The 14081-nt window shown below is 36.6% G+C and overlaps 1 protein-coding gene across 1 annotated transcript in view; it reads left to right on the plus strand.

The window, feature by feature from the left end:
- Positions 1 to 369: 369 nt before the first annotated feature.
- LOC128655235 (embryonic protein UVS.2-like) overlaps positions 370 to 14081 on the plus strand; it is a gene marked incomplete at its 5' end in the record, with an annotated part of 48400 nt that continues 34688 nt past the window's right edge. The window contains one exon of the mRNA XM_053708900.1: positions 370 to 396. Coding sequence (XP_053564875.1) covers positions 370 to 396 — 27 coding nt within the window. The remainder of the gene's footprint in view (positions 397 to 14081) is intronic.

The following is a 14081-nucleotide window of genomic DNA, read 5'->3' on the forward strand; positions in this document are numbered from 1 at the left end:
CCAGCTACAATACCCCCCCCCCTTGCCGGCTCCACAGATGCAATACCATCCATTCCCATCCATGTTGCGCAATTAAGAGGCAGTGAGCTGCTCCGCTGCCCTCCATTAATTGCGCAACATGGATGCTAGCTACTGTTTAGTGCTCACTATGAGCTAGCGCCACCCAGTGGTGTCTCACCGGGCCCATGCCTCTCTCTAATAGAGGCGGTTCTCTTAACCGCCGCTATGAGATGGAGGTGACCACAGCCAATCAGCATCAGTGCTGCTAGGGAGGCGTGCCGGCCGGGCTTGTTTGAAGCAGTGACTGGGACGGCTGTTGGCGGGAAATAGTGAACAGGGGGAGCTGCAGCAAGAGAGTGGACTGTCTGAGAGACCGGTGTCAGAGTAAACAGACCGGTAAGTAATAACAGTTTATTTGGGTCATCAAGGTCTATTCCCCAATCCCCTCCCCCCCCATGCTATACACACTCACAGTCACTCGCATACCCTCTCAGCCAGGCCAGCAGACTAGAGCAGTCACTCAGAAGAATGTGTGTCCACCGGCTGCAATATACTTTATTTCAGGATCATCTCTCCTCCTGGGCACTCTGTGTTGTTAAGCAAGTTCTCTCACTGCAGCTGTAATACAGTATGGCTATGTGATGATCGTGGCATGATGTTATTTTTTTTCCTGATCTAAGGGACTGAAGATTCAGAATCATTAGCATTTTCTAATGGGAAATGCTAATGATTCTGAATCTTCAGTCCCTTAGATCAGGAAAAAAATAACATCATGCCACGATCATCACATAGCCATACTGCTGCAGTGAGAACTTGCTTAACAACACAGAGTGCCCAGGAGGAGAGATGATCATGAAATAAAGTATATTGCAGCCGGTGGACACACACTGTTGTGAAGTCAGTAGGGGGCTAGGGACCTCAGGCAATTCCATATACTGAGCTCAGCACTTTCCTGTAACGGCTCTAACTAACACACAGAGCCTGCTGCCTTAGCACAATATAGTAAGTGATTTAGAACTGAGGGGAAATGCAGCCTACAACGGCAGCTGTTATATGACAAGTGGGAACGCTGCCTGATAAGAGAACTATAAATCAAATCCTTCCCTCAGTAGCCCAGCCCTGCATTTACAACCCCTTCGTTCTCAGGGAAGAGCCTGTCGTCCTCCTGCTGCTTAGTGCTGCTATGTAAGGAATGTGCCCTTCTTCTTAGTTTGCTATGTAAGAATACTCTATCTCTAACCTGTGTTTTCTCATGGATTGTGGATCTCTACTTGAAAAGGTGCATGTATGTATTTAGGGAGTGCACTATTTTCTGTGTTATCAATTACTAGTTAACCTCTTTGATGCCTGTGGATTTTAATGAACACTGCTTACAATGGAATGCAGTAGCTCTGGCACCTTGTAAATTAAGAGCACTCTGCCTTCCTTTGTAAGCCTTCCCTACACAGCTAGCTATTGTGTAGAATAAATCTCATTTTACATTTCCACATGTCAGTTTGCATTGCAACACACACAGCACATCACTAATGCATGCAGTTGGCATTTAAAGTTAAAGAAGAATTTTCTTCCCATTGTGCCTGGGTCATTCCTGTCCTTTCTGGGGGAATATAATGAATTTGCTGATTTGTAGCTCTGGTTCTTATTGGAAATAGGGGGAAAATGTAAATATATTACAGTGAAAATCAGCACAGAAATGTAGCTTGCAACATTGCTGCTGATTATGGATTGCAAAACTTTTCTTAGCCTTTATCCCAAACCCTAAAAATAACCACATCTCTTATCTCTAACCCCAAATATTTATCTATTTCCATGAGTTATGAGTACTGGATTTGCATATTTAGTATTTACAAATTGCATTAAACTCTATGCTTTTTAAAATAAATATAAATATTAAATATAAATAAGCACATGGCTCTTTATAAACACTGTGTGTGCATTTGTAAGCTTAGTATACAAGTCTGTTTGTCATTGAGTCAAGTGAACTTAGTGAAGAGTGCTCAGTGGTACTAGTAGTGCTTTATCTTTTACTATATATTGAATTATTCCTGTTTTTATTTTATTTTTTAAAAACTCCCCTCCTTTATCCCTGCATGAGCCAGAACACAACACTTGATATGTACAGTGTGTGTGTGTTACTGTCTGTGTGGGTTTGGGGGGGTCTGTGTGTGTATGGATCTGTGTGTGTGGGTTTGTCTGTCTGTCTGTGTGTGGATGTGTGTGTGTGTCTGTGTTTGTGTGACTGTATGTCTGTGTGTTTGGGGGTCTGTGTGAGTGGGTCTGTGTTTATGTGTGTGGATTTTTCTGTGTGTGTGTTTGGGGTGTCTTTGTGTGTGGGTCTGTCCCTGTGTGTATACCTGTGTGTTTGTGTGGGTATGTGTGTGTCTGTTTGGTAGGGGTCTATGTTTGTGGGTCTGTCCCTGTGTGTGTCTTTGTGTGTGTGGGGGGTCTGTCTGAGTGTGTGTTTCTGTCTGTGTGTTTGGGGGTCTGTCTCTGTGTGTGCATCTGTTTGTGTGTGGGTCTATTTCAGTGTGTGTGGGTCTGTGTGTGTGAGTCCAGTACTTGTGTTATGTGCTATTTCCCATAATGCTCAGTCACCATTTCAGCTGGGAAATCTAGTTCCAAAACCTCTGGAGGGTCACAATTGATGAGCCCTGTGCTGTAGGTGAACATAACTAACTCTTTTCAGGTGCAAAATATTTGTTGGTGCCAGTAATTTAGTGATATTTATATATGTGTGTGTGTATGTATGTATATGTATGTGTATATATATATATATATATATATATATATATATATATATATATATATATATATATATATATATATATATATATATATATATATATTTACACACACACATATATACATATATATGTGTGTGTGATTCTTGTGCGTATCATTGTCAGTGCCTCACTAGCCGCTGACGTCACTGCACGTCACTGACTTGTACTCAGTGTGCATTTTAATATAACTCGTCAGATAAATATAACTATTGATTGCCCTCAACTGATCTTAACACATAACATTTTTGCACTCCACTTGATATATTGTCCTATATGCAGGTCACAGTAGACATATACACATATACCCAAAGGTATATGAAGATAACATAATATATAATATTTTTCACACTTATTGATAGTTTTAGAGTTTTGACATGTCATGACATATACAAAAAGTAATGGTTCCTCACTGAAAAATTGCCTATACTATATGTGACCACACTCTACAAACTCTAAAACAGCTCAGCACAGGGAGAGAAATGATCCAGTAGGTAACCCCTTAAAGGGATATGAAACCCAACTTTTTTTTTTTCTTGCTTAACACAGAGCATGTAGTTTTAAATAACTTTTCAATGTATTTCTATTATCTAATTTGTTTTGTTCACTTTATATCATTTGTTGGAAAGTATACCTAGGTAGGCCCAAAAGCTGCTGATTGGTTGCTGCACATATATGTCTCTTTTCATTGCCTTTCAGCTAACTCCCAGTTGTGCATTCCTGCTCCTTCAACAAGGAATACAGAGAGAATGAAGCAAATTAGATATTAGAAGTAAATTGGAAAGGTGTTTAAAATTGTTGGCTCTGTCTGAATCATAAAAGAAAAAGTTTGGGATTCATGCCCCTTTAAGGACAGTGAATTTAAGAGAAAAACTTGCCCAAAGTACCAGAGAATGTTTTGCATTTTTTGCCATCACTCCATTTAAACAGACATATAGCATATGTTTTTTTTTTAATATAATTTATTTATCTATCAACACTATCTGCTAGATTATGAGTTTTGCATTATGAGTAAAAAAGCAGCGTTATGGGTCATAACGCTGCTTTTTCACTACTGCTGTTACGAGTCTTGTAGGTACAGCTGTCCTGCACACTTTTTTGGCCGTACCGCAAATTAACTTACGCAATTTGCGTAAAGTCTTTTTTCAATGGGACTTCCATAGCGCCGATATTACAAGCTTTTTCTGGGAGGCCATAAAGTGAGCGGTACAGCCTATCCCGCAAGATTTGTAACGCATTCTAAAATCAGTAGTTATGAATTTTACTCTAAAAGGCTGTAACATAAAACTCATAACTAAAGTGCTAAAAAGTACACTAACACCCATAAACTACCTATTAACCCCTAAACCGAGGCCCTCCCGCATTGCAAACACTAAAATACAATTATTAACCCCTAATCTGCCACTCCCGACATCCCCGCCACTATAATAAACATATTAACCCCTAAACCGCCGCACTCCCGCATTGCAAACACTAGTTAAATATTATTAACCACTAATCTGCCACCCCTAACATCGCCGTCACCTACCTACATTTATTAACCCCTAATCTGCCGCCCCCAACGTCGCCGCCACTATACTAAATTTATTAACCCCTAAACCTAAGTCTAACCCTAACACCCCCTAACTTAAATATAATTAAAAGAAATCTAAATAAAAATTCCTATCATTACCTAAATAATTACTATTTAAAACTAAATACTTACCTATAAAATAAACCCTAAGCTAGCTACAATATAACTAATAGTTTGCATTTATTTTAACTAGGTAGAATAGTTACTAAATAGTTATTAACTATTTACTAACTACCTAGCTAAAATAAATACAAATTTAACCGTAAAATAAAACCTAACCTGAGTTACACTAACATCTAACCTTACATTACAATTAAATAAATTACCTAAATTAAATACAATTACCTAAATTACACAAAATAAAAAAAGAAATTATCAGATATTTAAACTAATCTAATAGCCCTATCAAAATAAAAAGCCCCCCCAAAATAAAAAAATAACCTAGCCTAAACTAAACTAAACTACCAATAGCCCTTAAAAAGGCATTTTGTGGGGCATTGCCCCAAAGAAGTCAGCTCTTTTACCTGTAAAAAAAAATGCAAACAACCCACCCAACAGTAAAACCCACCACCCACACAACCAACCCCCCAAATAAAATCCTAACTAAAAAAACATAAGCTCCCCTTTGCCATGAAAAGGGCATTTGGATGGGCATTGCCCTTAAAAGGGCATTAATCTCTATTGCTGCCCAAACCCTAATCTAAAACTAAAACCCACCCAATAAACCCTTAAAAAACCCTAACACTAACCCCCAAAGATTCACTTACAGTTTTGAAGACCAGACATCCATCCTAAAAGAGTCCGGGAGAAGTCCTCAGCGAAGCGGCAAGAAGTCCTCAATGAACCTGGGAGAAGTCTTCATCCAAGCCGGCAGATGTGGTCCTCCAGACAGGCAGAAGTCTTCATCCAGACGGCATCTTCTATCTTCATCCATACGGAGCGGAGCGAGTCCATTTTCAAGACATCCGGCGTGGAGCATCCTCTTCTGTTGATAGCTAACGACGAATGAAGGTTTTAAATGACGTCATCCAAGATGGCATCCCTTGAATTCCGATTGGCTGATTGAATTCTATCAGCCAATCGGAATTAAAGTTGAAAAAATTCAACAGCCAATAGGATTGAGCTTGCATTCTATTGGCTGATTTGTATTTATTTGAACTAGGTAGTAAATAGTTAATAACTATTTAGTAACTATTCTACCTAGTTAAAATAAATACAAACTTAGCTGTGAAATAAAAATAAACCCTAAAATAGATACAATGTAACTATTAGTTATATTGTAGCTATCTTAGGGTTTATTTTACAGGTATTTAGTTTTAAATAGGAATAATTTAGGTAATGATAGTAGGTTTTATTTAGATTTATTTTAATTATATTGAAGTTAGGGGGTGTTAGGGTTAGACTTAGGTTTAGGGGTTAATAAATTTAGTATAGTGGCGGCGACGTTGGGGCAGCAGATTAGGGGTTAATAAATGTAGGGAGGTGGCGGCGATGTTTGGGGCGGCAGATTAGGGGTTAGTAATATTTAACTAGTGTTTGCGATGCGGGAGTGTGGCGGTTTAGGGATTAATATGTTTATTATAGTGGTGGTGATGTCCGGAGCGGCAGTTTAGGGGTTAATAAGTGTAGGTAGGTTGCAGCGACATTGGGGTCAGGAGATTAGGGGGTTAATAAGTGTAATGTAGGTGTCGGTAATATTGGGGGCAGTAGATTAGGGGTTCATAACTGTAATTTAGGTGTCAGTGATTTCCGGGGCGGCAGATGTGGGGTTAATAAGTATAATGTAGGTGTCAGCGATGTCAGGGGCAACAGATTAGGGGTTAATAAATATAATGTAGGTGACAGCGATGTCGGGGGCAGCAGATTAGGGGTGTTTAGACTCGGGGTTTATGTTAGGGTGTTAGGTGTAAACATAAATTTAGTTTCCCCATAGGAATCAATGGGGCTGCGTTACGAGCTTTACACTGCTTTATTGCAGGTGTTAGGCTTTTTTTCAGCCGGCTCTCCTCATTGATGTCTATGGGGAAATCGTGCACAAGCACGTAAAACCAGATCACCGCTGCCTTAAGCAGCACTGGTATTGGAGTGCGGTATGGAGCTCAATTTTGCTCTACACTCACTTCTTGCCATATAACGCCGGGTTTATGAAAACCTGTAATACCAGCGCTATAGGTAAGTAAGCAGTGACAATAACGTGCAAGTTAGCACCGCACCCCTCTTACAGCAAAACTCGTAATCTAGCCGTATATTTTTTTACTAGAAAACCCAATGTATTCATCTAGCACCATTTTGGTATGTGTCATGCAACAATTATATATATATATATCTTTAATTTTGTCACAAACTTTGGGTTTGTTACTGAAATTATTTACACACAAGTACTGCAGTCATAAGACATGGTTGTAAAATCTTCTCTCCGAAACAGCAGACATGCATGGCTTTGTCATTGTTTTTGGCAATTAGAAGGCAGCTAAATGCAGCTGAGAACCACACTTCTGTAATTCCCAGTAGTGAAAGGGTTAATGAAGTAGCTTGTAAGGTTTATATTTTCTGTAGTGTAGAGATTACCCTCTCACCTGGCACCTCCCACCCCCTGATACCTACCTGATCCCTCCCAAACAGCCCCCCCCCCCCCACTAGTCACTGCCATCTTAGGTATTGGCAGACTGTCTGACAGTATGCAGTTTAGGGAGAATATTTATTATTTTTTTCAGTAGAATAGGGACCCCTCCTCATCCACTCACCTCGCTGATCCCCCCCCCCCCACACACACACACACAAGCAGCTCTCTAATAGGGATCGGCGAATGTGTTTATATTCTAATTCAAATGTTATTAAAAAAATTATTGTAGAAATTCGATTTAGATGATAGAATGTTGATAAGAACGGATATTCTTAAAAATTCTATTATTGAATGTTATTTATAGTTTTCGAATGTCACTTTCAAATTCGACTGTCACTTTCGAATTTGAATGTCACATTTGAATGTCACATTCGAATACTATTTCGAATTTGAATGTTACATTTGAATTCGAATGTAGAATTAAAATTCGAATATTACAAACATTTAACAGTATTAGACTAGAAATACTATTTCGAATTTGAATGAATACATAGCTAAAAATTCTATTATTTGAACGAATATTTTCGAATTTTATTCAAAAATTCAAAAACATAAATTCGAAAATAGAATGTTAGAATGTTCTATAAACATTCAAAATTTGATTTAATCGAATGTATCAAAATTCGTTTTAAAATTCGAATTTTTAGCAACATTCACCCATCCCTACTCTCTAACCCTCCCCCCTCTCACTAAGTGCCGCCATTTTAGGTACTGGCAACTGTCTGCGGTACCCATTTTTTATAGATTTTTTTGTTTTAATTATTTATATATGTTTTAAAAATTCTATAGTGTAGTGATCCCCCTAACCCTCCCCCTCAACCAATTATATGGAGTAAAGATGGGGAATGGGTAATAAAGGGATTATCTATCTTTTTAAACAATGCACATTTTGGAGTAGACTATCCCTTTAAAAAACAAAATCTGAAAAATTGTAATCAGCTGCATCATTTTAGAAATTCTTACATTTTAAAAAAAAAAATCTAAAAGAAGCTGCAGAAGTAGCAAAAATGTCCCCCTAATGCAAGTGGGTTATATTTTAAAAAGATAATTTTGCACTATGGAATTTGGTGCCACTTTATAAATAAACAAAATGTTGTTGGAGGACACAGTGAGAAAGTTACAGATTTAATTGTTTCCAAAACATTTTTTTTCATGCTAATCTTTTGCAATGCCCCGCAGATCGTTAACGTAATTAAATAAACAAACAAACAAAAGGAAACATTAGTTAGAGCCATTAATTACTATAGCTACTGTATTACCCTTTCTACTGACTGTATTAGGTGGGTAAAATGATAACATGCATTGGGAATAAAGGGAGTAAAACAATAAAATAGAATAAAAAATTACATATTTTTATTGTAGTTATTTAAATAGGTCTAAGAATCAATAAAGAAACTGAAATATCACATTTTATATTATAAAATATAAAATCAAATTTACAATAAATAGTATGGTTCATTGCATGTTTTTTTTTGTAATAAGGGTTTGGATATGCGAATAAAATTGGTAAATAAATATGAATAATGCTGTCTACACATCTGTGGAATAAACTGCAATAATTTTTAGAGGAATAACGACTGGGAAAAAAAGTATTTATTATAATTACTAAAATAAATGTCTCTTGTAGACTATTGATTATTTAAGAGTGAAATACAAATGGGTACAGAGAAGCTACAAAAACAAAAAAAAAATACAGTAGATGAAATTATACTTCTAGTGGAGATTGTAAAAGAGAAAGGTACTAAAATGTTAAATTTCAATTATCTCAGACATAGATAAGACAAGGAAGTGTTATATATAAAGGTAAAAGATAAGATAATCAGATGTCTTCTATCTACAAGCTCAGCCTATTTTAATGGGTTCTGGTTTCAAAGATCAAAAACAGCTATATAAAAAAAACTAAAGAAGTAATATCCCATCATTTTATACTCTGCAACTGGTTTAAGACGTCATTTGAAATATGTTAAGGGGAAACCAGTTCTGTGTTATTATGCCCCCTTATTTTTTATTCTTTTTTAACATTAACCTTATTATTATTATTATTATTATTATTATTATTATTATTAATATTATTATTTATTTTATAGTACAGGTGACCCTCAGTTTACAACGGTTCAATTTGCAACGGTTCAGAATAACAACCTTTTTTTTCAGTCATGTGACTGCTATTGAAAAGCATTGAGAAGCAGTGAATTGATTAAAAAAGCCAGTAGGTGGAGCTGTCTGCTTGTGTTGCAGCAAAGATATGCAAGCCAAGCAAGCTGAAATTAATCAGTTTAACCAGACCTGAGCTATCGAGCAGATTTCAAAGGAACAAGATCTTCCTGTCTATAAATCAGTCCAGATTTGAATGCATAGAAATAACTGTTTGCAGAAAAATGCAAGTGAAGTCTGTGATGTGTGATTATTTTATTAGGTTTATAATGCTGTTTAGCAAATGTTTTTGTTCATTTAAATTAGTTTAATTTTATATTCTGTGTTGTGTGATTATTTTATTAGGTTTATAATGATGTTTAGCACGTAAAGTCTTCATTTTAAAGCTTTAAAAATAATGTATTAGGTGTTACTTATGACAATTTTGAGAGGGGCCTGGAACCTAACTCCCTCACTTCCCATTGACTTACATTATAAATTGTGTTTCAATTTACAACGGTTTCGATTTACAACCATTCCTTCTGGAACCTTACTCCAGCGTAAACTGAGGGCTACCTGTATTCGTGTTACAAAAAGGCCACAGCTTCTTACAAAGAGTTACAATTTATCATTTGATCTAACGTTGCAAAAGACTGTGATCCGGTGCAATCTTGTAAACCAATGGAGGTCATAAAAAAATAATTAGAAATATCTGCAAAACTGTAAAGTTTTATGAAAATATATTTGATTTTAATTGCAACAAAGTCACAGGTACTTCTAATGCTGCAGTTTTGTGTTTTGTTTAGTTGTTTGTTTTTTGCCTACGGTTACAGTTGAAGGAAATGTTACATTTTAATTTAAAAAAAAAAAGCTATTTGTTTTATCATCTAAGTTCACAGAACCATTGTTATTTATTAGGATATAATAAAAAAACGGAAGCATGAAGCTATGAATGACAGTCAAGAAGTGCACATCTCCCCCAGCCATCACTGCTGTACACAAAAAGTATGTTAATACTTTATCACATTACCATTTCAAGTCGCACTCTAATCTGCATTGCAAGTGGAAGCTAAATTGGTATCACTTATCCTTAATAAGTCCTAGAACCATAAAAGTGTATTATTTAGAATTGTAAAGGACTTGCAATTACTATACAAACAACAGAAACAATGACTGAAAATTGGTATTGCCGAACAATAAAAAAAAAAAAAAAAAAATTATTGAGTAATTTTGTTTAAGGCTTTTTTTTATTTGCTTTTGCACAAACTCCTTTCTACCTTATGTTTACAGAAAAATAAACCTCTGATTAGAAGTCTTGTCCTGCTTAATTAATGTAGCATACTAATGTGATTGAGCTATAAGGGATTGTATATTAAAGAAATACATATTTTTAAAAGAAATAATTATATACATAGAAACATGGAGCATTCGTGTAGCTAAGATGTAAACCATTTGATCATATCTAGATTGAATTTAATAATTTAAAATATACTTTTATCTATACAACTGTACTTGACTAATAAGGCCTTTTGCAAAATATAATGGGCTAGATTACAAGTGTAGCGCTATCGTTTGAGCGTGAGCATTATACATTTAGTGGCCATTTGCACGCAAGTTAAATTCCACTTGAATTACAAGTAGAAAGTAAATGTGAACAAAAAATAAAAAAAAATCCGGAACAGCCAAAAGAATGCAAGCTCAATCTGATTGGCTGATTGGATCAGCCATTCGGATTGAACTTGAATCTGATTGGATGATTCAATCAGCCAATCATATTTTTCCTAACTTAATTCCGATTTGCTGATAGAATCCTATCAGCCAATCGGAATTCGAGGGATGCCATCTTGGATGACGTCACTTAAAGGAACCTTCATTTGTTGGTAGTCGGAAGGAAGAGGATGTTCCGCGCGGGAGGTCTTGAAGATGGAGCCGCTCCTCGTCGGATGGATGAAGATAGAAGATGCTGCTTGGATGAAGATGTCTGCCGGTCCGGATGTCCTCTTCTACCCAGATAGGATGAAGACTTCTGCTGCTCCGGATGTCCTCTTTTGGTCCATCGGTGCACGGCTGGGTGAACACGGCTCAAGGTAGGGAGATCTTCAGGGGGTTAGTGTTAGGTTTATTTAAGGGGGGTTTGGGTTAGAGTAGAGGTATGTGGGTGGTGGGTTGTAATGTTGGGGGGTGGTATTGTGTTTTTTTTTTTTACAGGCAAAAGAGCTGATTACTTTGGGGCATCCCCCGCAAAAAGCCCTTTTAAGGGCTGGTAATAGAGCTGTTAACTTTTGTAATTTAGATTAGGGTAGGGACATTTTTTATTTTGGGGGGCTTTGTTATTTTATTAGGGGCTTAGAGTAAGTGTAATTAGCTTAAAAATCTTGTAATCTTTTTTTATTTTTTGTAATTTAGTGTTTCTTTTTTTGTAATTTAGTTTAGTTTATTTAATTGTATGTAATTGTAGGTTAATTATTTAATTAATTTATTGATAGTGTAGTGTTAGGTTTAATTGTAACTTAGGTTAGGATTTATTTTACAGGTAATTTTGTAATTATTTTAACTTGGTAGCTATTAAATAGTAAATAACTATTTAATAGCTATTGTACCTAGTTAAAATAGATACAAAGTTGCCTGTAAAATAAATATAAATCCTAAAATAGCTACAATATAATTATTTGTTATATTGTAGCTAGTTTAGGGTTTATTTTACAGGTAAGTATTTAGTTTTAAATAGGAATACTTTAGTAAATAAGAGTTAATTTATTTTGTTAGATTAAAATTATATTTAACTTGGGGGGGTGTTAGGGTTAGGGTTAGACTTAGCTTTAGGGGTTAATACATTTATTAGAGTAGCGGTGAGGTCCGGTCGGCAAATTAGGGGTTAATACTTGAAGTTAGGTGGCGGCGATGTTAGGGAGGGCAGATTAGGGGTTAATACTATTTTTTATAGGGTTATTGAGGCGGGAGTGAGGCGGTTTAGGGGTTAATAACTTTATTAGAGTAGTGGCAAGGTCCCGGTCGGCAGATTAGTGGTTAATAAGTGTAGGTAAGGTAGCCGCGACGTTGGGGGGGGCAGATTAGGGGTTAATAAATATTATGTAGGTGTCGGCGATGTTGGGGGCAGCAGGTATAATGTAGGTTGCGGTGGTGTCCGGAGCAGCAGATTAGGGGTTAATTGTGTAATGCAGGTGTCAGCGATAGTGGGGCGGCAGAATAGGGGTTAATAAGTGTAAGGTTAGGGGACGGGGTGTTTAAACTCGGGGTACATGTTAGGGTGTTAGGTGCAGACTTAGGAAGTGTTTCCCCATAGGAAACAATGGGGCTGTGTTAGGAGCTTAATGCTGCTTTTTTGCAGGTGTTAGGTTTTTTTTCTGCCCAAACTGCCCCATTGTTTCCTATGGGGGAATCGTGCACGAGCACGTTTTTCCAGATAGCCACTACCGTAAGCAACGCTGGTATTGAGGGTTGAAGTGGCGGTAAATTTGGCTCAACGCTCCCTTTTTGGAGCCTAACGTAGCCCTTCAGAGAACTCTAAATACCAGCATGGTCTTAAGGGTGCGCTGGAAAAAAAAGCAGTGTTAGCTACGCGGGTCTTTACCGACAAAACTCTAAATCTAGGCATAAGAGAATATAACGTCCCCCTGTTCAGCTCAACAGCCAAGGCTGGAACACTTGCTACAGAAAATTAAAAAACGCTTGGATTTTTTTTGCTTTGTTGGTACAATGTTAACTTCAGATTTGAAACTATTTTAAACTGTGTACATTAAATTTGATTTTTTTTTTGCAAACATTAAATACTTTTGCTGAATACTTTTCATATCATTTTATAAGCATCATTTAAGATTTTTCCTTAGTAATTTCAATACACTTTTTAAAAGTGACAGTCTAGTCCAGAAATTGTATTGCTTAAAAAGACAAATAATCCATTTATTGCCCATTCCCCAGTTTTGCATAATCAACACCGTTATATTAACCATTTAAGGACACAGCTTTCAGTTTGCTCAATTGTTTTGTGACGGAAAAATTCCGTCATATGTCCTTAAGAGGTTAATGCACTTTTTACCTCTGTAATTACCTTGGATCTAAGCTTCTGCAGACTGTCTCCTTATCTCAAATCTTTTGACAGACTTGTATTTTAGCCAATCAGTGCCCTCTCATAAGTAATTAAATGGGCGTGAGCTCCCTGTTATCTTTATGGCACACATGAACTAATGCCCTCTAGCTGTGAAAAACTGTCAAATGCATTCAGATAAGCGGCGGCCTTCAAGGACTTAGAAATTAGCATATGAGCCTGCCTAGGTTTAGCTTTCAACAAAGAATAGCAAGAGTACAAAGGACATTTGATGATCAAAGTAATTTGGAAAGTTGTTTAAAATTGAATGCCCTGTCTGAATCATGAAAGTTTAATTTTAACTAGACTGTACCTTTAAACGGCTAATTTTATTAAGCTACACTTTATTAAGCTACAGAATAGCTTTTATAGAGCTGTACTGTTGTAGTTGTGCCTTTGCATTTAGAAATGGAGGGTATGCCCCTTAGCAAGATATTTTAACCTTCATAAAATCCAGTGAAGAACCCCATAGCACAGACTATTTTTTTTTTAATAATATTGTGGAGAGCTTCAGATTATTGGATCCTTATGCACAAACAGCACAATTAATAGTGAAAACTATAAGTTTCTATGGGAGCCATAAAATATTAGATTTCCCAGCATCAGTCTTGCTGTATTGTTGCTAAGCAGACACTACATCACCATTTTTGGCTTATAACCTGGGTTATGCTTGGTTATTGGTTTGCTAAATATAGCCACCAATCATCAAGCGCTATTCAGGGTGCTGAACCTAAAATGGGCCGGCTGCTAAACTTTATGTTTCTGCTTTTTAAATAAAGAAAGCAGGAGAACGAAGAAAATTGATAATAGGAGTAAACTAGAAAGTTGCTTAAAGTTGCTGCTCTATCTGAATCATTAAAGAAAAAT

The sequence above is a fragment of the Bombina bombina genome, chromosome 4 (genome assembly GCF_027579735.1).
Source record: "Bombina bombina isolate aBomBom1 chromosome 4, aBomBom1.pri, whole genome shotgun sequence".
Lineage (NCBI taxonomy): Eukaryota > Metazoa > Chordata > Amphibia > Anura > Bombinatoridae > Bombina > Bombina bombina.